Source organism: Suricata suricatta, chromosome 17, assembly GCF_006229205.1.
Source record: "Suricata suricatta isolate VVHF042 chromosome 17, meerkat_22Aug2017_6uvM2_HiC, whole genome shotgun sequence".
Lineage (NCBI taxonomy): Eukaryota > Metazoa > Chordata > Mammalia > Carnivora > Herpestidae > Suricata > Suricata suricatta.
The window spans coordinates 17,909,184-17,935,286 of NC_043716.1; the positions used below are offsets into that span (position 1 = coordinate 17,909,184).

Sequence of the window (26,103 nt, forward strand, 5' to 3'; positions counted from 1 at the left end):
GGGAGCCACGGTGAGGACCTGACCCCCAGATGCAGAGGAAGGGGGCCTACGGAGGCATGGTTTCTGCTTAGGGAGGTGAGGGAAGGCTTCTCGGAGGCGGTGACCACAGAAGCCTAAGGGATCAGGCAGTGAGGAGGAGGCTTTCCGAGCAGATAGTACAGCAGCAGACCCCTCCTCATCCCTCTACCTAAGCCCTTTCCCCTCCAGGTCACTCATCTCTTCCTCTTGTCCGACCTTAGACCCAGTTATGAGTCCCTCCACCGCCCCACCCCCACCCCCAATCTTAGTACCTCCACTCAGGACACACCCTTTCCCCCACCATAGGAAATCCAGACAGAGCCAAACCTCCTCCAGGGTGGTCTGCCCAGCGAGGAGTAGAGCTTGCCATCACCTTTCTTTTTCTGGAAGCTTCACCGAATCCAGTGTTTGCCTGAGGTTTGGGGTTTTTTTTGTTTTTTTTGGTTTTTTTTTTTTGGCACCCACATCCTTTAGCTGACTCATGCTGAGTCCCCAGGCGTCAGGGCTGCTAGATCATTTGTCACACATGCTCCCGTTAAACCACATCTCCCCCAGCTTTGTACTTTTGCTGTTGTTTTGTTTTTACACGTTTTCATGAGTGTTTTGAAGTTCGATCGTTTGATCTCCACAAACTGCTCATCTCAGCTCCTGGCCAGCAGGGGCCATGTGGAGACAAAGTGTGCCACAAACAAAACCCACTGTAGGACCCGCTGTGGAGACAGAAACCTTCTGTCATTCCGAGGCCATTGTGGTTAGGGGTGATTCAGACCCCCTGCGGCTCGAGCCAGCCTTCGGAGACCTCACCGGGTAAGAGACTGTCTCAGATCTGAAGATGACTTCCGTGAAGGAAAGGGGCGGGAGGAGGGGGGGCTGCGATGGAGAGCAGGAGCAGAGCTCCAAGGAAGGACATTGGACATTGGAAGGGGGTGTTTGTCTGGTTCCCCACAGCTCCCACCTTCCCCTGGTCAGGAAGAATCGGGCCATCGTCTCTGCGAAACCCCTGGCTTGTTTATCTTCTTAGGGCCTGGCTTGGTACAAGGTTTCACTTAGTTTTTCTTCCACCCAAAAAAATGGCCACAGGAAGGGACTGACCTGCTTTTGGCAAATGTCCAGCTCACGCGCTCCTTCCCCATTTCTCTGCCTCTTTCCCCCATCGCTGGCTTCTAATGGAAAATAAGAAGACCAACCTTTTCCCTTGGGTCCCACTGAAGGCAGCATTTAGCCATTCATTTCTTCAGCTGGTATTTAGAGTGTCACCTGTGTGGTGGACAGCGTTCTAGGTGCTGGCAATCCTGATGTGGAAGACAGTCCCTGACTTCGAGAGATCACGGTTCTGGGAGGAATCTCAGCTACATTAGAGATAGCGCAAGAGGAGATAGGAGCACTTGGAGGGGCGTCTGACCCAGCTCAGGGAGGGTGGGGGATTGGAAAAGTCTTTTAGGAGAGGAGACAATTAAGCATGTTCTATGCGCCAGGCACTGTGTTAAAAAAAATCTTTACATACTTATTATTTTCTTTTAATCCTCACAACACCACTGAGAGGTAGCCACTATAATTTTCCAACTTCACAAATGAGGAAGGTGAGATTTAGAAGGGTCAGTTTACTCATGGTTTTACTGAGAATAAATGGCAGGAATGAGATTTTAGACTCGGGTGTCTGTGACTCTGGAACCCATTCTTTTTACCCAGGGCTGCTGTGTATGGTTATGCATGTTGTACACTGCACAACTCCAGTGATGGCCCTGCCCTAATGGATGCCTTGTGTGTGGGAAGGATATCCCGGCAGAATAGGCCTTTACAGAAACATGAGAAAACTACCCATATTCAGGAATCTGGCTTTACAATGCATCTGTGTTAAGGGCTAAGGAATTCCCTGAAGATGGGAAGCTCCTTTGTACGTCCCGTGACCACCGATAGGACTGACTGCGAGTGTCTCTGGAGGGATCCTTGGGTTTTGTATTTGGTGTAAAGACCCAATTCTTCCTTCTCATTGGGCTGTGGAACTCTCAGGGGGAAGCGACGTGAATATGCATCGTTCCCTTCTGAGCTGTTGGCCACGCAAACATTTCAGTACGTAAGATGCAAGTGGCCCCAGGTCCCCAAACTGCTCAGTGTCCTACCAAGAGTCAACCAGCTTCTTATACTTGGGCTCCAAGCAGAGCCTGCTAAATAAATCATTTCCATATCCAAGCCACCTAACTCTTTTGGTGAAGTCATTGCAGTAGCAAAAGGCAGTCCAAGGATCTGGGCACATCCAAGGTGCCGAAAGCATTGGATTCCTCCAACGCTCACACTTTAGGAAGCAGGCATGATCCACGACCCTCCAGTTTGCTGATGAGGAAACGGGTTCAGAGATGGTGAGAGAGTTACCCAAGGTTATATGTGGACCAAGAAGCTCTGATGCTCACCAAGTCTTGCTGCTGTAACTGCCCATCGCCTTCCAGCCTGAGGTCACCCCTCAAAAGGGATCCAGAAAAGGGCAGGAAACACCTTGGTTCCAAAACCACCTGAGGGAGTTTATTTGGTGGGGTCTCTTTCTACTTTTCTGGTTTTCACAGATTTTTTTGAGAACTGGAGTCATCCCTCTCAAAGCTCAGGAATCTCCTTCAGGTGGAGAGTCTGATTTTAGACATGATGACCAGGGTCCTTTTTAAAAAATTACTTCTTAACAAAAAACTGGGGGGACACCTGGGTGGATCAGTCAGTTGAGCATCCGACTTCAAGCACAGGTCATGATCTTGCAGTTCGTGGGTTCGAGCTCCACGTTGGGCTCTCTGCTGTCAGCACAGAGCCTGCTTTGGATCTTCTGTCCCCCTGTCTCTCCGCACCTCTCCCACTCACTTACTCTCTCTCAAAAATAAATAAACATTAAAAATTTTATTTGAGTATAGTTGACACACAAGGGTCTTTTCTTTCTATGCAACAGTCCGGTACTGAAGGAGAGTAAAATGCATTATTAAATGCTTTCCTGGGATTGACATCCACCCTCCCGGGGGGGGGGGGTCTCTTTAATAAAATAATTTCCTATATCAAATAGGGTTCTCTGCTGTCCTTCATTGACTAAATTAAAGAGGAAAGGGGTGCCTGGGTGGCTCAGTCAGTTGAGTATGTGACTCTTGGTTTTGGCTCAGGTCATGATCCCAGGGTCATGGGATCAAGCCCTGTGTCAGGCACCGTGCGGAGCATGGAGCCTGCTGGAGACTCTCTCTTTCTCCCTTTGCCCCTCTCCTCCACGCTCTGTTTCTCTCAAAATAAAAACAAAATTAAATTAAATTAAAATAAAATAAATACATTAAGGGGGAGAGGGATGTGGAACTCACAGAAAATACGCTATCATAATGGGGGCAAGAATCAGAGCAGCTCTGGGGAAGGAAGTGGCAGGGGCTGAAGGTTAGTACTTGAGGACATTGCTATCGGGAGAGGTCAGCCCCTGCTCCTTTCTGCCCACGTTCCTGTGCCCAGGGGACAGAGCATGGCTGGCCCAGCATGGGTTACCTGCTATGGCTTGGCACAGGGAGAGGTCGTCCAGCCTGATAATCCCACCAAGCCTTCAAGGCAAAAAACAAGATCAAAGTGATGCTGCCTGGAGAAGGGCAACAGACGCTGGGCTGGCAGAAACCTGTGCCATCTGAATGCCAGAGTGTATTCCATTAATAATCTTTCTCCAGGCATGTTTGACTCAAGAATTTGGAAGTATTGGAGGTTTAAAAGTTAATAATTTAGGGGCGCCTGGGTGGCTCAGTTGTTTAAGCGTCCAACTTCGGTTCAGGTCATGATCTCAACAGTTTGTGGTTTCGAACCCTGAGTCGGGCTCTGTGCTGACAGCTCAGAGCCTGGAGCCTGCTTCGGATTCTGTGTCTCCATCTCTCTCTCTGCCCTTTTCCTGCTGGCTCTCTGTCTCTCTGTCTCTCTTTCTCTCTCAAAAATAAATAAACATTAAGAAAAATCACTTCAGCCTCAAGAAAGAGATGCAGGGAGGAAAGAAACTTACTAAATGCAACATAGTATCCTGAAAGAGAAAAAGGTCAGTAGTGCACAAGTTGATGAAATCTGAATGGAGTCTGCAGCTAGTTAATATTCATCTATCAGTGTCAATGTCTTCATTTTGACAAATGTACCATGGTTGTATGAGATTTTATCATTAAGAGAAATTGGTGAAGAATATATAGGAAATCTTGGCCACTTTTCTATAAATCTAATAAAAATTTTTTAAAACTTTTAAAGAAAAACTAAATGACAAACTTTCTTATAAACAGTATTTGGGGCCTCTGGGTGGCTCAGTCAGTAAGCATCTGATTCATGGTTTCAGCTCAGTTCATGACCACAAAGTTCATGGGACAAGCCCTGCGTCAGGCTCTGTACTAAGCATGGAGCCTGCTTGGGATTCTCTCCCTCTTTATCTGCCCCTCCCTCACTTGTGCTCCTCTCCCTCTAAAAATAAATAAATAAACTTAACAACAACAACAACAATATTCAGTTGTGAGGGTCCCCAACACATAAGCTAATTTTATACAAGACAGCCATATTGTTTATAAAATGATTAAGAAATGTATTACCTACTAGGAATCTCCCAGATGGGTCATGTTCTCATCAGGTTCCTTCTGCATTGGGTATGCAGCCAATAGAATGGCCCCTCTCCAAATCCAATCCACATATTGACTCGGAATCAATGAAATTAGAGTTATCTAAAATCAGAGCAATCAGACATCATGCATCTCCTGAGATGATGTAATAATACACTGTACACCACATCACGTCCGAAACCTCTTGCCCCAAATGGTTAACCTGAATCTAGTTAAGCTTCGGGTCCAGCCTGGGGAAAACGTGGGAAGTAGAGGACATCGTGAGGAAAGAAGCTAGACAGTCTTAGCTGGGGATCAGGAAAATTCCCAGCTGCTGTGGGGGAGGGAAATGTCCTCAGTCTCTCCCTGTTCTGGTTCTGGGGCACGTTGTTGCTTCTGTATATTACGCTGTCATGTCCAATATTAGAATGCTTCTTCCTTTTATCAGGGGTTTTAATTTTATCTGCGGAGAGTTTTGTCTGCCTGGCTGGCTGTGTGCTCCATAAATGTTTAATGAAAGAATTTTTAAAAAGTCAAAGTCAGGAATAAGTAGAAGCGGGCTGCCCTGTGTTAAGAGCAGGACTGGGATCGGGACGGGATGAGTGAGGCCCTTGTTTCGGCTGCAGAATTTAAGAGGGTGCCAAGGGGCGCCTGGGTGGCTCAGTGGGTTAAACCTCTGACTCCAGCTCAGGTCATGCTCTCACACTCGTGGGTTCGAGCCCCGCTTTGGGCTCTGTGCTGGCAGCTCAGAGCCTGGAGCCTGCTTCCGATTCTGTGTCTCCCTCTCTCTGTGCCCCTGCCCGCTCATGCTCTGTCTCTCTCTGTCTCAAAAATAAATAAAACATTGAAAAGAATTTTTTAAAAAAGGATGCCAAAAGACTCAGTAATCAAGAAAATATTTGAATGCAATATGTAAAAAAACAAAAATTAATGTAAAAAAAATTCCACGATAAACAAAACATCAAAAGTTTAAATGAAAGTCTGGCACTGGCATAGCCCTGCATCACTCACCCTAACCCAGCTCCAGGAAACTTCCTTTGCAAAAGCAAGCTGCTGCCAGCGTGATTTTTAAAAAATATTACATTAAGACTTTACGTTACTCGGATACTGAGTTTTCTGGTGCCCTTTAACTGATCTCACCTTAGCCCCAGCCCTGCTTAAGAGCGCAGGGCCTTTGACTGGGTCCTGGTTCAGAAACACTAGCATCTATCTATGACTTTTCCAGGATTAAACTGAAAAAAAAAAGAGCCTAAAACGATATTGGTATATGTTGTTAATTTTTAGGTAATAAAAGAGTGGCCTTGTGGTTATGTAGAAGATGTCCTTATTTTCTGGAGAAGGCTTCGGCAAAAATGTATATGAAACAAATAGACACCAGGTTAACAAGAGTTGAATTCTGGCGGTGGCTATATGGGTATTCACGGTACTGTTCTTGCAACTTTGTGTTGGAAGTTTTTCACAGTAAGTTGAAAAATCCTACCCAAGCCAAGCTTTTGTAATAACATAACAGACTGAAGACCATCTAGAAGAGGCGGATTGCCACGTATCAGGGAGGGGGGAAACAAAGCAACTCACTTGCCTTAAAACTAACCCTATCCCGCTGTGAAAAGCCGTTCTGACAGCAGATGAGCTGAAGGTGCTCTGGCCTCATATGGTGTCTTCCGACCGTGAGTGTCTCTGTAAGCTTGGTTACGTGTGTCACAGAGAGCCAGGGTAGCTGCCATGTAGGTGTCTTATCATAGCCATTTGCAAGTTGTCCTGACTCCTTAAAAGGTTTTATATTTTAAAAAGGATGAACGCCTGGGTGGCTCAGTCAGTTAAGCATCCGACTCTTGATGTCTGCTCAAGTATGATCTCAATGGTCGTGAGATTGAGCCCTGAGTCTGGCTCTGTACTGAGTGTGGTACCTGCTTGGGATTCTCTCTCCCTCTCCCTCTGCCCGTCTCTGGATCCCACTCTGAGGGCACTCTCATGGAAGAAAGGAAGGAAGGAAGGAAGGGAGGAAGAAGGAAGGAAGGAAGGAAGGGAGGAAGGGAGGGAGGGAGGGAGGAAGGAAGGAAGGAAAGAAGGCAGGCTGAGTTCTCTCTCATGAAAGGAAGGAAGGCTGAGTTCTCTCTCAAGGAAGGAGGGAAGAAAGAAGAAAAGAAAGAAGGAGGGAAGGAAGGAAAGAAAGAAGGAAAGAAAGAGAAAAAGAAAGAATCCAATGAAGATGTTGGGAACAGGCTTCAGGGTGGGGTAGTGTACTTTTTCATCAAACAGGGCTGCTAGTCGGCTCCTACTTCTATTCTAAATGCACCCAGGGAGGCCTCCAGCAACTAAAGGGTTCCCTCTCCCTCCCCATTACCCAGACCACAACAGCTTCAAACTGGAATCAAAACATGAAGCTCCTGCCGTCCCCAAACACAGCTGGGCCACCTGCACTCATGTCACCCCCTTTGGCCTTCAACGAAGGGAATGTAAACATGGATTCGGCAGGTGGACGCCGGGAAAACTAGGTGCACTGAAATCCCATAGAGGCAGGAAGTGTCCCTGCTTGTTCGGTTATGATGATAGTTAACCTAACGGTAATCAAAAGGCAACTCTTGGGCACCTGGCTGGCTCAGCCAGTAGAGCATGTGACTCTTGATCTCAAGGCTGTGAGTTCAAGACCCACATTGGGCATGGAGCCTACTTAAAAAACAAAAGGCCACCTGAGTGGCTCAGGTAGTTGAGCTTCTGACTCTTGATTTAGCTCAGGTCGTGAAGTCAGGTAAGCTAGAGCCATGTATTGGGCCTCATGCTGACAGTGTGTCGCCTGCCTGGGATTTTCTCCCTCTCTCTCAAAATAAATAAATAAACTTAAAAAAAAAAAAAGATCACCTAAAACCAACGTGAAATTGAATCTCATGCAGAAACTATGCTTAGTGGTAACTTATGCCTGGGCTTTCTCTAATATCAACATGGAGACAAAAATATAAATTGTGATTCAGTTGTCACAGGCCTGAATTAATTCACCCATGGTCCAGAGGACAATCAGTGTTTGTGACTGCCTAGCATCTCTATTCAGGGGGACTCCCCACTGTGTGAGTCAAAGCAAGCCTTGCCTCTCCCTGGGGAAACAGAAAGGTCTAGAGACCAACCTCTTCCCAAGCACACCTTTAGTTAGGACAAGGGCAAACAACTTTGGTTGATCAGTCAAGATACCCTCATACTGGATTTTTAAATTGCAAATAAATGAGGTAAGGATGAATGAAAAGTCAGGATGGATGTGTATTGAGAGGATTTGACTCAAGTATCCTGGTTGGATTGCTCTGGCTAAGAGACGGTCATCTGGCATTCTGCTCCATGAGCCCCGTCCCTATATTAATTTTTGTCTGGTTCTTCCCTTGTTGTAAATTTTTTGTAACATTGGTACCTCTTTTCTGTTTACGATGACTGGCATTTTTTTCTGCTGCTCGTTACCAAGGATTGACTATGGACACATATTTGAAATGCACAGTCCCTAGTCTATTTCCAAGTGTTGTAGGGAAAACAAGATGAGCACAGTGTGGGATGCCATGCACGTGGTACGTGAGAGTATAAGTGGAGGCACCTGAGTGGCTCAGTAGGGTGAGCGTCCAACCCTTGATTTCTGCTCAGGTCATGATCCCAGAGTCGTGAGATTGAGCCCTGACAGGGTGGAGCCTGTCTTTCTCCTCTCTCTCTGTCCGTTACCTGGCTTGTGTGTGTGTGTGTGTGTTCTCACTCTCTCTCGAAATATATAAATAAACTTAAAAAAACCTAACAACCCAAAAATTGCACTACCAGGTATTTATCCAAGGGATACAGGTGTGCTGTTTCACAGGGGCACACGCACTCCAATGTTTATAGCAGCGCTATCAACAACAGCCAAAATATGGAAAGAGCCCAAATGTCCACCAATGGATGAATGGATAAAGATGTCATATGTATACACAATGGATATTACTCAGCAATCACAAAGAACACAATCTTGCCATTTGCAAGTACATGGATGGAACTAGAGGGTATCATGCTGAGCAAAATTAGTCAGTCAGAGAAAGACAAATATCATACAACTTTGCTCATATGAGAACTTTAAGATACAAAATAGATGAATATAAGGGAAGGAAAGCAAAAATAATATAAAAACAGGGAGGGGGACAAAACTTAAGAGACTCTTAAATGTGGAGAACAAACAGAGGGTTCCTGGAGGGGTTGTGGGAGGGGATGGGCTAAAAGAGTAAGGGCCATTAAGGAACCTACTCCTGAAATCATCGTTGCACTATATGCTAACTAACTTGGATGTAAATTAAACAATAATTAATTACTAAATTAAAAAGAAAAGAATACAAACTTGGCAGTGAGACAGGTTTGTGTTCAAATCTTGACTCTAGGGGAGCCTCAGGGGCTCAGTTGCTTAAGCCTCCAACTTGATTTTGGCTCATGTCATGACCTCAAGGTGGTGAGGCAGGCCCCACGATGGGCTCCTTGCCGATCGTGGGATCTGCTTAAGATTCTCTCTCTCCCTTTCTCTGCCCTTCTCCCACTAATGTGCATGTACACAGGTCCTCGGTCTCTCTCAAGAAAAAGAAATCTAGGTCATCTTCCACATGTTCCTTATCTTCTCTGACCATCATTCCCTCATCTCTACAATGAGGAGGCTATTCACAAGGTTGTTACAAGGATTAAATTCGATACTGGTTGTGAAGGGCTCAGCAGAGTGCCTGGTATGGAAAAGCACATGATACTTGTTGGCCATGATGCTGACAATAGTGAATTTTTTTTTAAATTATGATGATGATGGTTCTTAACTTTGCAGAATTTGTAGTCTTGTGGGAGTGGCTCATAGTTACCAGCTCTTCCCAAGCATCCATGATAGAGACCAGGGCTGGTAATATCAAAACAAAAGGTAATCCTGTACATGGGGTCTAGAAAATAGGGAGCCAAAGCATAAGTACGTTTGTCAGTCATTCAACTAACAAGATTCACAAATACTTAGTCAGATATTTGTTGAGCTCCTATGATGTACCATGACTTTCACTAGGCCTACCTTCAATGGAGTCTAATGGAGGGGGGGAAATCTGTACTCATTAAGACAGCAAGATCTAGCAAGGAGCCTAGAAGAAGTAAATTTCTCTCAAAACCATCCTCTTTTTCTTCCTCAGGTGGGCTTCTGAAAATGAACTAGTTTACTTTTCCAAGGACTTTAAGGCAAGGAAATAGACACCCTGTAAGTGTGGTTACTGTGAACCATTTCCCACATTCTGGGCTTCCATGAAAAATTAAGTTTCTAAACTTGCGAAGATTTGACACTGATATTTGACCCCACTAAGAAGCAGATGGCCTGTGAAGCCTCCCACCCTGTTCAGATACATGTACAACCCAAGTATTTTTTGAGCATATCCTGCGTACCAGACACTGGGCTAGGTACAAGGAATGAAAGCACGAATCAACCGTGATGGTGCTTACCTGGGGTGCCTGGCTGGCTCACTTGGTAGAACATGTGACTCTGGATCTTGGGGTTTTGAGTTTGAGCCTCATGTTGGGTGTAGAGATCACATAAAAATAAAGTTTTTAGGGCCACCTGGGTGGCTCAGATGGTTGCGTGTCCTCCTTTAGCTCAGGTCATAATCTCACAGTTCGTGAGTTTGAGCCCCACGTCGGGTTCTGGACTGACAGCTTGGAGCCTGGAGCATGCTTTGGATTCTGTGTCTCCCTCTCTCTCTGCCTCTCCCCCACTTGTGCTCTGTCTCTCTCTCAAAAATAATAAACAAACATTAAAAAAATAAAATCTTAAAAAAAAAGGATGGTGCTTACTCTCTTAGTTCCTAGGGTGGGGAAGAGAGACAGTCACTGAAGAAATACATAAATAGTCATGCAATGACAAATTGTGAGAAGTACCCTGTAGGAAAAATTTTGGAGTCTATGAGATCATGGAATGGGCGCACCGACTACGTCTGAGGAGTTAGGGAAGGTTTTCATGAGTAAGACCACATTTTGAGCTGTGATGTTAAGAATGAGTAGTGGTTGACTACATGAAGAAGGGAGGAAGGAGCAGGTCAGGCAGAGAGAAGAATGTAGATGATAAAGGCCCAAAGGAGGGAGGGAGCAAGGCCTGGGCACCTAAGATGTTATGAGAAATATAGGAGATAATACCTGTAATAGTCAATACGTATCAGCTGATTGGCCAAATAATAATATTAATAAAAACTGGCATCCATTAAGTCCTTATGATGTTCTAGGAGCTTCTTCAGTGCATTAGTAAGGTTAATGAACACTAGCATGGGATTCCCAAATCTCTGTGGTTTCACACAACAAAGATTCATTACTCCCTCTCCTTGCACTGGGTTGGAAAGCTGTCCCGGGCAGGGTCCACCGCACAGTGACTCAGGGAGCCAGGCTCCTCCTAGCTTGTAGCTTACCCCTCCCCCTCGCCCCCAGGGCCTCCTTGAAATTCTCCCTTAGATCTTTCCTATACAAGTGCCCAACTCGGAAAGAAAGAGTGTGGATGGCCGTACGGGACAGTTTGGGACTTGTAAGGGGCGCCCGTCGCATCCGCCCTCGCTCACCTGACCGAAGCCTGTGACGGATTGTTCCACTTACGTCTGAAACGTTGAACAAGCTGGCGGTGCGGTGTGGAAGGAGATGCTTGTATCCTTCAAAAGGCATTAAAAGAAGGTTGAGAAACTGCACGAGATTACGGAGTCATTTCCAAGGGCGTGAATTTATGTGGGGAAAATAAAGGAACAGGCATGATTCCTTCCCCACCTCCTCCCCCCAAGCTGGCCACATTTCACATTTTCTAAACTTGACGGAAATTTCCTCTCCAATCTAGTCTTTGGCCTAGATAGGGAGCAAGAAGACTAGGAGTGAGGAATCAACTGGCAAAGAGAGGAGGCTCTTCAATTAGAAAGTTGCTTAGAAGGTAGGGGAGGAAAAGTCCTCGAAGGCCAAATGGGGTGCTTCGGGCAGCGCCTGGATTTATGTTTGGGTGTTAGAAAGTGTTCCTGGGAGGCTGAAGGGACCAAATAAGCACCAGCAGATTCCAGAAGGGAGAGACAGGAGTGTGACATTACCCTGGACAAAGCTTGGAAGTTCCCAGTGGTGAGAGTGAACAATGAATAACGAAAGTAGACAGGCTTATTGAGAGTTTCTGTTCACACAGACCGCAATACACATTTTACCTGCTTTTATTTATTTGTTTTTTATTTTTATTATTTTTTAAGTTTTTTAAAATGTTTCTTTATTTTTGAGAGACAGAGCATGAGCATGAGCAGGGGAGGGGCAGAGCAAGAGAGACACACAGAATCTGAAGCAGGCTCCAGCTTTTGGGCTGTCAGCACGAGCCTGATGCGGGGCTCAAACTTACGAATGGTGAGATCACGATCTCAGCCAAAGTTGGATGCTCAACTGACTGAGCCACCCAGGTGCCCCACATTTTACCTGCTTTTAGTCATCACAAGATTCCTATGAAACATGCCCACTGTTTGTCCCAGCTGCCAAAGGTCACACTGCTCAGGAGTGGCCAGGCTGGGATTTGAATGGCCCTTCCCATCCCGGAGTCCAGGCTAGAGTAGGTGTGCCTGATCTGAATGAAGGTTTAATTAAATGCTAATGTTTTTGCAGTGGAAACACACACACACACACACACAGCACAGTTAATTACTTCTCTTTACAGTCTGGGCATTAAATACTTTTTCCTTTACCTCTGCTGGGCTCCCACTTGGAGAGAGAACCTTTACATCCTTATGGACAATCTGCTTGTCTCACTTGGACAGCTTGGTGAGCCAGAATGCTAACTCCTGGAAAGCTCTTCCTCACAGCCAAGGTGAGCCAAGTGAAAAGTTGGTTCCATTTCCCCCAGAGAGTGACAGTTCATTTAATTCCAGCAATAAACTGGCTTCCAGGGAGAAAGGACTGTTTAAAGGTCTGTGTCAATTACACAACGATTATGAAATTCACGATATGACTAATCCAGTGGCTGAACCTATCATTATCTGACATAATCCTGGAATATACAGTTTAACAGACTCTTTGGCTCCCATTAAAGAGAAGTCAGTTTGTGTCTGTTCTGTGCTACGGATGACTTTGCTCATTTCTTAGATCTCTTTTCTTTATGAGAGGGAGTAAACGTTTATCAGTTTCTGAATTAAACTCAGTGTCCTGGAAGCGACATGGGTTATTTTTCATGGGTGGCTCAAAGTCTGGGAATTCAGTGTGTCGCCTGATACAATTTGAAGTTCCACAGAGGCCTTTGACCTTGAATACTTCCCTTTAGCGATCTGCATAGCCTTCCTGTACTTAGTGTCTATGATTAGATTACAGGCTGTCATAACAAGGGCATAGCTTCCTGAAGCATTCCTGATTTATTTATTTTTGGACATTTTATCATTTCTTTTCCCTTAAGAGTACTCTGTAAACGGGAACTAAAACCTATCGGTAACAAGTACCTACAAACATACCAGTTTATTGCCCCAATTCCATCCCTGACATTGTTTTTGCAGAGCAGCCTGAAAAATCTCTTAAAGGTCTGACTCCTTTCAGCCAAAAATGTTTGTGTTTCCTATGCGTTGAGGGCCAGGTTTGGTGTCTTCTGTCCATGTTTCCCTGCCCAAAGCTGATTGGACCAAAGCCTGTCACTTGTTTCCGAAGCTGTCCTCTACAGGCTAAAAGCAGCCATTTAAATGCCCTGATACAAAAGGGCACCTTGGCCAAAAAGGAGTGCCTTCCGCAGGGTGGTGCCTGCTGACTCAGTTTGACTGCTAGATACTAAGGTCATTAGAACAAGGAGGAAGTAGAGACGGTCATGATAAAGGTGGAAGTCCAGAGTCTGCAGCAAAAGGCCAGCAAGATACCCAGGTATCCGTGTTGTATCCCAAATGCCCATAGGTTTTCCTGATTTCTTCTTCTCTCATTTCTCCATGTAACCTGATAGTAAATCCCAGTGACTGAGGAAGCACATCAGAACTCAGTCTCATAGAAACAAGGGGTCGAAGTGATATAGGGAAGGGGTCAGGAAGCAAGGAATGTGGGCAGCCTGAACAGCTGACAAGGCAAGAAAATAGACTCTCCTGTGAAGCCTCCAGAAGGACCAGCCCTTTGAACATGTGGCTATATCCCGGGGAACTAGAACAAATGAGCACCATTTCAAGTCACTAAACATGTGGCAATTTGTTACAGTGGCAATGGAAAACTTACACATCACTTGACTGACTACGCCAGGGGTCCAGCATTTGTGTGCTCTGTTCTTTATTTATTTATTTTTTTAATGCTTATTTGCTTTTGAGAGTGAGATAGAGCATGTGAGAGTTAGGGGTGGGCAGGGAGAGAGGGGGGAAATGTAAAATCCAAACCAGGCTCTGTGCTGACAGCAGCAAGCCCGATGTGGGGCTTGAACCCACAAACCATGAGATCCTGACCTGGGCTGAAGTCGGCCGCCGACTGAGCCATGCAGGTGCTTCTGTGTGCTCTATCCTTGAGGAAGATGGGAAGAAAGTAACTTACACCCTTGACAGTCCTGCCTATTAGCTGGGTATCTAGAGAAGTTCCCGGGTCTATTCTGAAGAGGTCATTTCATTTTGCTGGGAGACTAGCAGGGGAAATAGAAGAAATTAGGTAATTAAATAAAAATGACAAGAGAATTGTGGTTGGGGCCATGGTCACTCAGAGAACCCACCCTAAGAGGAGTATGTAGAGAGAAAGAATGTCACGTTATGATTAAAACCCAACAAGAACAAAGACAGAAGAGAACTGGGTAAAACAAACCTGTCCTCAGCCAGCTGGAGACATTCACACAGTCATTTCTCATTAATTCAAAATCTGTCTGGAGATAGATCTCGATGCTCTTGTTAATTACTTCTTTCAAGGTATTTTCATCATTGTAATTGAACACAGCCCTGGGTGCTGTCCTGGAAATGAGTACGTTAATGACCGCATGCAACACACTGAGCTGAGCGCTCACACACGTTAACTGGCCTTCTGGCACACCTTTCAGCTCTCCCATTATAATTTATAGAGCACACTCCACCAGGTAGGCTCACCTGTCATCCTCCATAAAGACCCAAATGACAATTCTCTTCTGTGTTTAATCAGTTTGATCAGTTTCTTCTGCCTGTTCCTCACAAAAGTCTGTCTGCTGTTGACAAAAAGTAAGCCTTTAGGAAAGGAAAAAACAAACACAAAAAACAAAACCCCAAACAAAGAAAAAAAACCCAAACAGGTTTCCATTCATGTGGCATCTTTTTTTTAATGTCTTTAATGTTTTATTTATTTTTGATACAGAGCATGAGAGGGGGAGGGTCAGAGAGAGGGAGACACAGAATCTGAAACAGGCTCCAGGCTCTGAGCTAGCGGTCAGCACAGAGCCCGACGTGGGGCTCGAACCCACGAACGTGAGATCTGACCTGAGCTGAAGTCGGAGACTTAACCGACTGAGCCACCCAGGCGCCCCCCCATGTGGCATCTTTTGAGATGATTGCATTTCAAAGGCAAGGGCACGTTTTTTACACATGCTATTCTTTTTCCTGAACTGAATATACTTAATAAAGAAATATTTTTGACTGAGGTGATTAGGACCATTCTGATGGTTACAGTATGGATCATTTTGATAATTACTGTGTTCTCAGTTGCAGGTTACAGCATTCGCTCTAACTGGTTTTCACAGAACAGGATTAGAGCAGAGTATTAGGTAGTTTGGAGGATTTCCAGCAGTGCCAGAGATATAGGCGAGGATACCGCACAGCCAGAATAACCCTGGGAGAGATACCCAATCAGAAACAAGGCTGTTCCCATGGAAACCCCATCGCCGCTTCTCACCACTAAAGACCTATGATGGTGGAGGCAGGACACTGGAACTTCTCCCAAAGCTTGTCCACCGTAATACTGGTGAAAAGAAGGATCCAATCACAGGGAGTTGCCACTTCATTTGAATCCTTTTCATGGCTGGGGCACATGGGCATCTGCTTGGCAGGAGCTGGGTCATATGCAGAACTCCAGCTACCAGAGAGAGAGCCCAGGCACTGTGAGTTTTAGATAGAGATGGGTGTGCACCTGGGTGGCTCAGTCCATTGAGCACCCAGTTCTTTTTTTTTTAATTTTTAATGTTTTTTAATTATTTTTGAGAGACAGAGTGAGATAGTGCAAGCAGGGGAGGGTCAGAGAGATAGGGAGACACAGAATCCGAAGCAGGCTCCAGGCTCTGAGCTAGCTATCAGTACAGAGCCCAATATGAGGCTCGAACCCACGAACTGTGAGATCATGACCTGAGCCGAAACCAGACGCTTAACCGACTGAGCCACCCAGGCGCCCTGAGCGCCCAATTCTTGATCTTGATTTTGGCTCAGGTCATGATCTCATGGTCGTGGGATCGAGTCCCGAGTTGGGCTCTGCTCCAACATCACAGAGCCTGATTGGGATTCTCTCTCTCTTTTCCTCTGCCTCTGCCCCTCCCCCACCCCCCCTCAAATAAACAAACAAACAAACAAACAAATAAAGGTTCGAGTGGATGTTGTGTGGGGCAATCTGTGGAATCTGTCACAATGACTGTATCTACTTCAGGTAATTCGTGTGACAGAATGGCGGGAATCATGAGGGTCACAATGAGAATAATAGCTAGCACTTTCGGAACGTGCTATTCCACTATTAGCCCTGTGCTAAATATTTTATGTGCATTTATGTGCACAATCCTCAAAGCAACACAATGAGGTAGGTACTATTTATAGCCTTGCAAGATAAGTGAAGGCGCTGACGCAGAGAGTTAATTAACTTGCCCCCAAATCTCCTGGTAAGTAGAGTCAGTCAAACTTAGGTTTGTCTAAAATCAAAGTCTGGGCTTTCAGTTGGTGTACCGACGATACTTAACGATTATCTTTTTAGTCCATCAGCTTGACTAGCTAATCTGCATTTCCCGAGTTTCTAGAAGGCTTTCGCAAACACAGGGATTCTGATACCAGGGTCACTGGGGGAAAAAAATTGAAATTCTGAATGTGAGATGCAAAGGAAGGGGTTCATCCAACCCGCCCTGGGTTATATTATTTTCATTTCAGATCCAAGGTGACTGGCCAATGATAGGAGATGCACCAAATGGAAAAAGTGAGCTGAAAGAATTTACCTCTGAAGAGGATGGAAAAAGCATTAAATTTCAATACCAGGTACAGCCTGTGTAGGTTACTTTATCTGAAGCAGGAGTTGGGGGGGGAGGTTGGATGAGGAGAGCTTAAAAAGACTAACCTTTACTCTAGTCAAAACTTAAATGATTTTCTTTTCCTCACTTTTGAATGCCAGAGCCAGCCAGACAGGACAGGACCTGTAGTTGCACAAGGATCCTGATGCATTTTGAACTTGAGGCTGAGCAGCAAGTGCAATTAACATTCCAAGGTGTGAATGATTTCTCCACCACATGAGCATCTTGCTAGGATTATGGAGGCTGAACTGTGGCTTTCTCAATGTAAAGCGCATGCATTAAAGATACACAGGAAACTTCTTCAAAGTTATAAGTCCAAACATTGCATAATGTGTGGAACTATTGAATTGTAGAATGGGGTAGTTTCTTTCTTTTTTTAAATTTTTTGGGTAATGTTTATTTTGAGAGAGAGAGAGAGAGAGAATGAGCAAGGGAGGGACAGAGAGACTGAGACAGAATCGGAAGCAGGCTCCAGGCTCTGAGCTGTTAGCACAGAGCCCGACGCAGGACTCGAACCCACAAGCTGTGAGATCATGACTGGAGCCCAAATCAGACCCTTAACCAACTGAGCCACCCAGGAGCCCCATGTTTATTTGTTTTTGAGAGAGAGAGAAAGAGCAGGGGAGGTGTAGGGAGAGAGGGGAACAGAGGATCTGAAGCAGACCCTGCGCTGACAGCGGAGAGCCCGACACTAAACCGACTGAACCACCCAGGCGCCCCTTTGATAATTTATTTAACAAGTTAATGATAAAAAGTTTCACGTCCTCTACACCTAGAGGGTCCATGTGACTGTGATAGGCAAGTAAAATGAGGGGGCTAAAATAAACATTGAGACTGACTTTCCCAAGAAATTTACCTCAGTTCAGTGATTGAACCTTCCTACACATCCAGTACTGTGCTGGAGAATCATATGCCCTGATTTTAATAAGTTTTATTACTTTAAACTACTTTATTACTTTAATGTTTTATTTATTTTTGATACAGAGAGAGACAGAGCATGAGAGGGGGAGGGGAAGAGAGAGAGAGAGACCCAGAATTGGAAGCAGGCTCCAGGCTCTGAGCTAGGGGTCAGCACAGAGCCCGACGCGGGGCTCGAACCCACGAACGTGAGATCTGACCTGAGCCGAAGCCGGAGGCCCAACCGACTGAGCCACCCAGGCGCCCCAAACTACTTTATTACTTTAAATTATTGACTTTCCATACTTTCAAAGAGTCCCAGGGGCGCCTGGGTGGCTTAGTCGGTTAAGCGGTTGACTTCAGCTCAGGTCATGATTTCACAGTTCGTGGGTTCAAGCTCCGACTTCGGCTCTGTGCTGACAGTTCAGAGCCTGGAGACTGCTTCCCATTCTGTGTCTTCCTCTCTCTCTGACCCTCCCCTGCTCACACTCTGTGTCTCTCTCTCTCTCAAAAATAAACATTAAAAAAAGTCCCAATTTTTAGTTCTAAAATATAGCTACCCTCCCTATGAGAACTTTGCTTTGCTTAGAAATACATGAGGATCATGAACTTGCTCTTGCCACTTTGGGACTCTGTTACACAGACGTGAAGTCTTACTCCCTGGGGACCAAACATAAGCCTTCTACTTCGGATTGGCTACCTCAGCATTTAGCGCCGTGTGTTATTAGTGTTTCATGATGAAGGGTTTTGTTCCTTAATGCTGTGTTAGAGTAATGTTGTTACACTGGTTCTTTCAGAGCCTCCGATAAGCTGAGATACATTGTAATTTCCTCTGAGGAAGGTACAGTCATGTTTGCCAGACTTAACCGCCGTGCCCTTTCCTGAGGAGCCTTTCTTGAATGAGAGAGTTCAGCGGAGCACAGTCAGAGAAATGCCGACCTACTTTTATCCTCAGACTAAGGTGCTGGCAGTGATCTAGGTCTATCTGTTTTTTTTTTTTTTTAATGTTTTTATTTATTTTTGAGACAGAGAGAGATGGAGTATGAGCGTGGGAGGGGCAGAGAAAGATGGAGACAGAATCCGAAGCAGGCCCCAGGCTCTGAGCTGTCAGCACAGAGACTGACACAGGGCTCGAGCCCACTAACTGTGAGATCATGACCTGAGCCGAAGTCAGGTGCTTAACCGACTGAGCCACTCAGGTGCCCCTGGGTCTATCTGTTTAGTTATGTAGACACTAGCATTTTCCACAAGGGTGACTTCGTGCTGGTCAAGACGATTTTTAAAAACCTAAAGGCTCTCATCCTAAGGAAACACACTTTTTGGCCACTATATGAGAGATGAGTGGTAACTAAGCCTACTGTGGTCGTTATTTCACAATACAGATAGGTCAAGTCACTAGGCAGTATCCCCAAAACTTACACAGAGCGCTATGTCAACTTTATCTCAATAAAACTGGAGGAAATGCAGTTTGAGAAACATTTTTGATAGAAGCCCAAAGAATCCCTGCTAGAAGACATAAGCATCAAAGAGAAAAACTGACATGTGGTGAGGATTATAGAAGGAAGTAGCTCTTCCTGGGAAGTATTTCTTCTCTTCTAGCCCATGAGGACCAATAAATAATAATGAGGACTCTTTTCACTTACGAGGCACTGTGTTGTGCACTTGCCATAAGTGAGCTCAACTACTTCTCATAGCATTGCTATGTGTAGATGTTATTGGTTCCCCTTTGGAATAAAAAAAATAAAAGAGGGACAGAGAAAGTTAAGTAACTCATCTGAGGTGACCAACGATGATCCGGAAGTTCTGGGTTCAAATCAACATCTCCGGCACCAGAACCCATGGACTTAATAAAAAGAATGAGGGGGATACACGGGCATTTATAAGTGGACATTTGGATATCCTACACCCTTGTACAGCTCTTGCTGCCAGGACTTTAAGTCCGGCCAGAGCCCCCAAGGTGTGTGACCCAAAGTGACCATATAAATTTCTCATACCTTAGGACAGTGATAAGATGCTGACACTTAATGCGGTGTTTCCCGGGTACCAAGTACTGTTAGGATCTTCACAAGCATGATTTCACTTAAATTTTGGAGTTCAAAGCTGTGAGACAGGTACTATAATGACCCCATTTTACAGATGAGTCTAAGCCCAGAGATGCTAATTTGCTTGCTCGTCGCCACACAGCTAGGAAACAGCAGACCTGGGCCTCAAACCCAGACCCAGCTTCAAACCAAGTTCAAGACACGTACTTAACCCACTTTCCTATCCTGTGCCCCCCAAGGTACTATATAAGACAAATTGAATAGTCTCCATTAAATATATCTTAAAAATCTACCATATCCTGGGGCACCTGAGGTTGGTTAAGCGTCCAACTTCAGCTCAGGGCATGATCTCACGATTTGTGGGTTTGAGCCCTGTGTCGGGCTCTGTGCTAATAGCTCAGAGCCTGGAACCTCCTTCAGATTGTCTGCCTCTCTCTCTGCCCCTCCCCCGCTCACCCTCTGTCTCTCTCACTCTCTCAAAAATAAATACATACTTTAAAATTTTTTTTCAAAATCTACCATATCAGGGCACCTCAGTGGTTCAGTCGGTTGAGCGTCCAACTCTTGATTTTGGCTCAGATCATGATCTCATGGGTTCATGGGATTGAGCCCCATGATAGGCTCCCACAGCACAGAGCCTGCTTGGGATTCTCTCTCTGCCTCTCCCCTGTTCATGCTCTCTCTTTAAAAATAAATACACTTAAAAAAATCTATCATAGCTCTGAATTAAAACTGGAGCAACATAGAACAATTAGTCCTCTTTTTAGATACTTCTGAGCGGTGAACATCTGATTTGGGCCCCACCCCAGGGCAGCACTTAAATCTCATTCCTATTTAGTGGGAATTCCTCCTTTGGAAGATCTTGATAGGAGCACCCTGGCCCTACAAGAGGCGGGACTTTTCCTTTCCTGCCTTCCAGCTCAGCCAATGGGATGTTCCAGCTGCGAACAGTGATCTTGGAGGCAGTGATACTACAAAGACATGGGAACCTTTAGGGAGCGCTCACCACAGTGCCTGTGGAGCGGACTGGCTGGTAGCTGTGGCCATGAGTAATGTTCCTGTGTCATGCCTTTGGTTAGGTTTCCTGCTGACTCATGTCCATTGGGTCTTTCCTGTTTCCCCCGGGCTAGTCGCCCAATTTACCTATCTACTCCGTGACCCACCAGTATCCTGCCAGGGCCCTCCCTTTCTGGTTAGGTAAACTGTACATGGCTTGTGATGTGTGCAACCAAGAATTATTCACACATTTTGGAATTATACAGTGGGAGCCAAGGATGGTCTTTTGTCTTAGACTTCTACAATTGATACAAAATGTCTTCTTTTCTGAGATCCAAGGTTAAGGGCATAGGTGTGGCTTTGTGCTTGGGTAACAACCACCTTTTGTACTTTGGGCCTATGAGCAGTGAGTTCCAATTTCTCAGCCAGGCCTCCAGGGCTTTGACCAGAGTGGCCCCACACATGGCTCTGTTTCCTACCACTCTCCTCCCTCGATTAGGCCTGTTCTGCAGCCGACCGGCCTTCTGGCCGACAGTAGCCTTGTTTTGCATTTTCTGACCCAAATAGTCACTAGCCTCCCAGGGGTCAGCCTCTTTTTTTTTTTTTTTTAACACGTAGGGATAAATGGAAAGCTTGGTGTCACGCATCTTGAGTTGTTTACTTCCCAGCACTTGTTACGGTCACAGCCTTGTTCCCCACTGCTCCCAGCTCTTCTGAGGACCACAGTTTGCTCCAGAGTCTGCCAACTCCAGTTCCAGGCCCGCTTTAGTCCTCTTGATAGGAGAAGAGTCCAGTCCTTTCTTCACCGGCCTCACTGGGGATCGAGGGGCAGGGGGCACACGCCTCTTTCTTTTTCCGCACAACCAGGACAGACAGTGCAGAAAGAAACAGTTCCTGGCCTGTTGGGACACTTGGAAAAGGGGTTGAGATTTCTCAGAGAAAAGATTAAAGCTCTTGGGGAATTTGATTATCTCAGAGTCACGAGGAAAAGCAGCACAGGGTTAGGATTTCCAAGGTGAGGGTGGAGGCTTCTCCTGAGATCTAGCCCTGAGCATTCCACTCTCTCAAGCATCATCTACCACAGGACTCTTGGGAAACTTCTTTGCTTTGCTGGGAACCACTGGGAAGGATCTACTCTATCCCCTTTCTCTCTCCAGGCAACCCCTCGGTCCCACTGGGGATCTCAGCAGGACTGTCCACCATGCTTGGACAGCTAGGTCCTGCCCAGCTGAGGGTGGCAGGAGGAGTTGGGGGATGAGGGCTGAGGGTGCAGCTCTGGCTCACCAGAGCCCCCCACTGAGTCAGAATATCTTTCCGCTATTCCCTTCACGGTGAGCCGCATCAGACCTGGCTGTGTCAGTAACTCTGGAATTCGCTAGATCAGATGCAAGAGTATTTCTTTTTTTTTTTTTTCATTAAGCAACAATTTATTGAGTACCAGACACTAGTCTAAGAGATTTACAGATATTAAGTTGCTTAACTCTCTAAAAGGTCTATGAGGTAGGTGCTATTATCATCCCATTTTACAGATTAGCAAACCGGGCCCAAGGAGGTGAGATCACTGGCCCAAAGCCACAGAGCTTGGGAGGGACAGAGTTTGCACTTATACCTAGGGACTCTGCCTCTAAAGTCTGTAATTGTAACCACTTTATCGTACTAGGTACCACCTGAGTAGAGTGAAGGAAAAAATGAATGACACACATATGTACACACACATGTATACTGCTGCTATTTGCCCCGAAGGCCTGAGTAATCGGAGAAAGACTGACTTTCCACTCTACACTCATTTGTACCTTTTGAATAAAAAAATTTGTTTTCCATTTATATATTATTGGGAAACAGAGACAGACAGAGCATGAGCATGGGAGGGGCAGAAAGAGAGGGAGACACTGAATCCGAAGCAGGCTCCAGGCTCTGAGCTGTCAGCACAGTGGACAGAGGATCTGAAGCAGGCTCTGCAGCAAGAGTATTTCTTAAGTAGTGCTCACTTAGGGAGAAACTTCTTTTGTCAAGGTGCTTCCTGTTCCCCTGGAAGACCCTAAATCCCATTATAATGTAAAATAGGGTTTGTCCCTTTCTCATTTTGCCTATCAGAACAATGGAGAGTTACCTAAAAAAAAAAACCAAAAAACCCCCAAAAAACTGTTTTAAAAAAAATTGAAGTACAGTGAACAGTCTGTTAGTTTCAGGTGTACAATATAATGATTCAATAATTCTATTCATTTCTCAGCACCCGTCAAGATAAGTGTACCCTAATGCCTGTTTATCTATTTCATCCCTTCACCCACCTCCAGTTTGTTCTTGGTATTTAAGAGTATGATTTTTTATTTGTTTGTTTCTTTTTTTCTTTGTTCACTTGTTCTGTTTCTTAAATTCCACATTTGAGTGAAATGATATGGTGTTTGTCTTTCTCTGAGTGACTTATTTCACTTAGCATTATACCCTTCAGCTCCATCCATGTTGTTGCAAATGGCAAGATTTCATTCTTTTTTATGGCTGTGTAATATTCCATTGTATATATCACCACATCTTATCCATTCATGTATCGATGGACACTTGGGCTGCTTCCAATAGTTTAGCTATTGTCAATAATGCTACAAGAATCACAAACTCATTTTGAGTTAGTGATTTTGTAATCCTTGGGTAGTATAGTGGGCTTACTAGATGATATAATATTTCTATTTTTAACTTTTTGAGGCATCTCCATAGTGCTTTCCAGTTTGCATTCCCACCAACAGTGCATGAGGGTTCCTTTTTCTCCACATCTTTCTCCAACACTTGTCATCTTTTTTGTCTTTTTATTTTTACCATTCTGACAGGTGTGAAGTGATCTCTCCTGGCTTCACTTTGCATTTCCCTGATGATGAATGATGTTGAGCATCTTTTCATGTGTCTGTTGGCCATCTGTATGTCTTCTTTGAGAAGATGCCTATTCAGGTCCTCTGCCCATTTTTAAATTTGATTGTTTTTGCTTGTTTGTTTGTTTGTTTGTTTTGGTGTTGAGTTGTATATGTCCTTCACATATTTTGGATACTAATGCCTTATAGGAAATATGATTGGCAAATATCTTCCTCCATTCAGCAGGCTGTCTTTTTGTTTTGTGGATGCTTTCCTTCACTGTGTAGAAGACTTTTATTGTGGTGTAATCACAATAGCCTAATTTTGCTCTCATTTCCCTTGCCTAAGGAGTCATATCTAGGGGCGCCTGGGTGGCTCAGTTGGTTAAGCCTCCGACTTTGGCTCAGGTCAGATCTCACGTTCGTGGGTTCAAGGCCTGCGACAGGCTCTGTGCTGACAGCTAGCTCAGAGCCTGGAGCCTGCTTCAGATTCTGTATCTCCCTCTCTCTCTAACCCTCCCCCTCTCATGCTCTGTCTCTTCTGTATCAAAAATATATAAAACATTAAAAAAATTTTAAAAAAGGAGTCATATCTAGAAAAATGTTTCTACAGCCAATGTCAAAGAAATTATACCCTATGTGTTCTTCTAGGAGTTTTATGGCTTCAGGTCTCATATTTAGGTCTTTGATCCATTTTAAGTTTATTTTTGTATATGATATAAGAAAGTGGTCCCATTCCGTTCTTTGGCATATAGCTGTCCAGTTTTCCCAACACCATTTGTTGAAAACACTGTTTTTCCCCCATTGTATATTCTTGACTTCTTTGTCATAGATTAATGACAATATAAGCGTAGGTTTATTTCTAGACTCTCTATTTTGTTCTTTTGACCTGAGACTATTTTTATGCCAAAACAAACTGTTTTGATTACTACAACTTTGTGGCATATCTTGAAATTTGTGATAGCTCCAGCTTTGTCCTTCTTCTTCAAGATTGCTTTGGCTATTTGGGGTCTTTTATGATTGCATATAAGTTTTAGGAATATTTCTTCTAGTTCTGTGAGAAATATTGTTGGTATTTGACAGGGATTTCATTAAATCTGTAGATTACTTTGGGTTGTGTGGCTATTTTTACAGTATTGGTTCTTCCAATCCATGAGCATGGAATATCTTTCCATTAAAAATTATTTTTAATGTTTATTTATTTTTGAGAGAGAGAGAGAGAGAGAGAGAGAGAGAGAGAGAAAGAGAGAGAGAGAGAATGAGCAGGCCAGGGGCAGAGAGAGGGTGATTGAGAATCCAAAACAGGCTCTATGCTGTCAGTACAAATCCTGACATGGGGCCTGAACCCATGAACTGTAAGATCACAACCTGAACTGAAATCGGGTACTCGACCAACTGAGCCACCCAGGTGCCCCTCTTTCCATTTGTTTGTGTCATCTTCAATTTCTTTCATTAATATTTACAGTTTTCAGAAGAGAGGTCTTTTACTTCTTTGGTTAAGTTTATTCCTAAGTATTTTATTCTTTCTGGTGTGATTGTAAATAGGATTTTTTTTTCTCCTTCTGCTACTTTAGTATTAGTATATAGGAATGCAACGGATTTATATATATAAATTTTGTACCCTGTGACTTCACTGAAATCATTTGTCAGTTCTAGTAGGTTTTTAGCAGAGCCTTCATGGAGTTCTGTATATAAAGATATAACTCACGTAGGATACAACTCACCCACTTAAAGTATGCAATCCAATGATTTTTAGTATATTCAGAGAGTGGTATATCCTTACAATACATTTTAGAACATTTCATCACCTAAAAACGAAACCCCACAGCCATTAGCGGTCAGTCCTCATTTCTTCCCAACCCCCTGCAGCCTTAAGCAACCACTAACTTACTTCATATCTCTGCGAATTTGCCTTTATGTACATTTAATGTCAGTGGAATCACAACATGTGCATTTTGTGACTGACTTCTTTCGCTCACGTAATGTTTTCAAGGTTCAGCCATGTTGTGGCCTGTATTAGTACTGCATTCCTTTAGTACGGCTGGATGACATTCTATTGTGTGGCCACACCACAGTTTGTTTATCCATTCATCAGCTTGTGGATCTTTGAGTTGTTGTTGTTTTTCACCTAGTACGAATAATGCCCCTATAAACATTCACGTATAAATCTTGTAAACACGTGTTTCTTTCTGGTTTCTCTCAGGGATACACCTAGATGTGGAATTGCTTGCTCATGTGATAACTCTATGTTTAATCTTTCAAAAAACTGCCAAGATATTTTTCACAGTGGCTACACTATTCTGCACTCTCACCAGCAGTGTGTAAGGCTTTCAACTTCTCCACATCCTTGCCAACATTTTTATTGTATTGTACAAAACTGTCATTTTATAGCCATCCTGATAGGTATAAAGTGATCACTTCATTGTGGTTTTGATTTGCATTTCTTTGATGGCTTAAAAGATGGTGAGCAGCTCTGTATTTTCTTTGAGAAATGTCTATTCAGATTCTTTGCCCATTAAAAATGTTTTTTAAAAATTTATTTATAAGGAAGTAATCTCTACATACACCCAACATGGGGTTCAAACTCAGGA

The 26,103-nt window shown here is 44.5% G+C and overlaps 1 protein-coding gene across 6 annotated transcripts in view; it reads left to right on the forward strand.

Moving 5' to 3' along the window:
* Positions 1-590: 590 nt before the first annotated feature.
* NF1 (neurofibromin 1) overlaps positions 591-26,103 on the forward strand; it is a 289,146-nt gene continuing 263,633 nt past the window's right edge. For 5 of the 6 annotated variants that reach the window (XM_029926740.1, XM_029926738.1, XM_029926745.1 and 2 more), the window contains exons 1-2: positions 12,310-12,387; positions 16,604-16,708. In XM_029926740.1, the coding sequence (XP_029782600.1) occupies positions 12,352-12,387; positions 16,604-16,708 (141 nt within the window). In that variant the 5' untranslated portion in view covers positions 12,310-12,351. Of the gene's footprint in view, positions 826-12,309; positions 12,388-16,603; positions 16,709-26,103 lie in introns of those variants that run through there. The other variant, XM_029926741.1, reaches the window with a different exon arrangement.